Source organism: Galeopterus variegatus, unplaced genomic scaffold (genome assembly GCF_000696425.1).
Source record: "Galeopterus variegatus unplaced genomic scaffold, G_variegatus-3.0.2 Scaffold1124, whole genome shotgun sequence".
In the NCBI taxonomy this organism is placed as follows: domain Eukaryota; kingdom Metazoa; phylum Chordata; class Mammalia; order Dermoptera; family Cynocephalidae; genus Galeopterus; species Galeopterus variegatus.
The window spans coordinates 298,840-301,985 of record NW_007727235.1 but is presented as its reverse complement, the minus strand read 5'-3'; the positions used below and the strand labels follow the sequence as shown (position 1 = coordinate 301,985).

General features: G+C 45.7%; 1 protein-coding gene across 1 annotated transcript in view; it reads right to left on the bottom strand.

Moving 5' to 3' along the window:
- The window catches only part of INSC (inscuteable homolog (Drosophila)), a 145,550-nt gene that overhangs the window by 9,671 nt on the left and 132,733 nt on the right, over window positions 1-3,146 (bottom strand). Inside the window, exon 11 of the mRNA XM_008574984.1 lies at window positions 1,253-1,408. Coding sequence (XP_008573206.1) covers window positions 1,253-1,408 — 156 coding nt within the window. The remainder of the gene's footprint in view (window positions 1-1,252; window positions 1,409-3,146) is intronic.

The window sequence follows — 3,146 nt, the reverse complement described above, 5'->3', positions numbered from 1 at the left end:
CCAGACACTGGCCAAGACTGAGCTTAGCTAAAACTGCAGCAGACACATTGCCCGTCTCACAAAGGAAGTTGCTGTTTAGGCACTTCTGATTTCACCAGAGCTATGCTTAATGCCTAAGTCTTTACTAGAGGAATTTCCCAGCTATGCCTTTCCCCCCCCAATTGCCTATTTCGGTCAGAAAATATATTGTAACTAAAACTATAGGAAGCTACAAACTCTACTAATGTTTCCTAGGACTTTACTGAGGAAAGTTAAATAAAAGACTTAACTTTTCAATGCAGATTGACTTTTTTAAAACTCTACTTAAAAAAAAAAAAAAAAAAGCTCTAGTAATAAAAGGGTATGCAGAAATAGTTTGTATGTTTATCCCCCACACAGTCATTGTGGAGTAAGTGCCCTCTCCTGCCCCAGGCCACCTTTTGCTGTCCCTTGGTGACAGTTCCATGCTTTTTCTCACGCCTTTTCCTGGAGTCCCCTCTCTCAGCCTTCACACCAGAATGACCCTGGCTTATCCCTCAGGCCACAGCTGAAGACTCACCTCTGTGTTAAAATATTCTTGGGCCCACCCACCCAGATAAACGTGAGCTGCTGCTTCTGTATGCCAAATGTGCTGGGGGCATGCTTTGAGCATCCCATGATACTCAAATACATATATTTCTTTCCATATCTGTCACCTCCATGAGGCCGTAGGCCCCTGTGGTCAGGACAGTGGTATAGTCAGTGTTATAAGGCTAGCACTCAGAACAGAGCTTAGCACACAGTAGGTGCTCTGAAAATATTTGTTGGTTAAATAAGTGACTAGTTGAATGAATGAGCGATTTAATGGATGAATTAATGAATGTGCTAATAGTGAATAAATGAAGTACTTAATGGGTTAATGAATGAATGAACAAAAGCACAAATTAATGAGTAATGAACAAATGAGTGGATAAGTAAATGAATGAGTAAATGAATAAGTGAATAAATGAGTGATGAAAGAATGTGGTCCTAATTAACATGGAGTTTGCAGGTGAGTCACTATCCTGGCCAACATTAACCTCTCTTGGCCCTTCCTCTCTCTTGCCTCACACCCAGGTTACAAACCAAATGAGGGGCTGCACCCAAGGCCTCCATCCCAGGATTTCCCAGCACCCAGAGAGCAGGGCTCACCCCAGCCAGCCCTGGCCCTGTGTCCACTGTGACCACCATGAAATCAGGGCTGCTCCCATCCCCAAGCCCCAAGTCCATACCAGCCACAGAAAGCATCACTTACAGCTGAGCCGCACAGCCTCCCGTGCCACAACTGGGTCTCTGCTGAGACGGGCCAGGGTCACTGCAGCTTTCTGCTGGACTCGCTCACAGGCCGCCACCTCAGCAGGGGTCCCAGATCGTGGCTTCTCAGACAACATGTCCATGATAAGCTGGACCCCTGGGCAGGAATAAATGAATGGTTGGCAGCCACCTCCAGCATAAAGCCCTCCCTGTGGGCCAGCTGGATGGACGACTGCAGGGCTCAAGCAAAGGCTGTCAGGGTGACTCAGGGAGTCTGAACCACAGGGAGGAGGAGGGCACAGCCACATCTTCTACTCCTTCTACTCCCTGTAGGTGTCTCTGATTCTGTATACCAAGTCACTATTCTTGGAAGGGACATCTAGAGGACATCCTTTTTTTTTTTTAATACTATTACTGAGTTTTTACTTCATGCCTGACACCATGCTAAATACACAGTAAATACACAATCCTCTAAAACCTCTCAATAGCCTCATGAACTAGGTACTACTGTAATTCCACCTTGAGGTTCAGAGAGAGGTGAAGTATCTTGCCCAGGGTCACACAGTTAGTAGGTGGGGGCTGGGGGCACTGGTGCTGGAACTCAGAGAGCTGGTTACTCTCCATCTCCACTTCACCTCTGATGCTGGCTGCATCCCACACCCCCCTTCTGCACCCAGAGGCACCTGCCCGCTTAGAATTTAAACCAGACATGACCCAAAGATGTATTTTGCTTTGTTTTGTTGCTCCACAATTTCTAAAATTTTAAAATTTTTGTTAACATGCAAATTGGGATATTTCCATAAAAATCCAGATTTCTGACTTCTAAAAAATTACCTCCTGAACTGACAACACTAGGCCCACATTTCTGCAAGACAACTATCTGCTGAAGCTTATTATAAAAGCTTATTCTTCTCAACGAGATTGATTCAGCTCCTGATAATCTCACTTCATCATTTCTATTACCTGTCTGGATCCTGCAGCCATCTAAGTTTGCAACCTGTGACTCAGACTATGGGATCTCAAAGCCCAGTCTGCACAACGAGGCTTGTCCTGTCCAGCCGTAGGAGTCCTATTGTCTTCCCGTGGCTCCTGGCTGCATTGCCACCATTGTCGATCCCTCAGATCCTGCCCCACTTTTGTAAATAGTTCCTTCATCAGACTCTCTTCATTTAAATCCAGTGAGACTGCCACTGTTTACTGAAAGAGCAGATAGGCTTAGCACAGTGCTCATTCTGTGCCAGACACTCTTCTAACACGCTTCCTACTAATCCTCACACCATCCCTATCAGATAGGCATTACTATTGTTCCATTTTGCAGATGGCAAAACAGAGAGGCCACGCAGTTAGTAAACAACAGAGCCAGGATTCAAACCTTGTATGGTTCCAGTTTTCAGCCTCAAGCACTATGCCACCACCCCTTACTGCATTCTTCTATTGCAGATGTTACACTTGTTCCACGTTATCACTTGTGTCTAGTTGGGCGCTCCTTCTAGACTGTGAGATCCTCTAGGACAAGTCAGGGGCTTGTTCATCTCTACGTTCTCATTGTCTACCACAGTGCCAGGCACACAGTGGTCTCAATAACTGTTGAGCACTTTGTATACCATAAAACCATCTACAGATGCAGATATCTGCATCTCAAATTTGTAGGCCCCGTGGACACCCTCTCCCATGGACCACTTGAACTTGAAGCTCTAAGTGCTGAAGGAACAGGACACAAACACCATCTACAGATGCAGATATCTGCATCTCAAATTTGTAGGCCCCGTGGACACCCTCTCCCACGGACCACTTGAACTTGAAGCTCTAAGTGCTGAAGGAACAGGACACAAATGATACCTCTCAGCCTCAGCTGCCTCAGCAAAGTTTCTCATTATTAGCTCAATCACATAAAA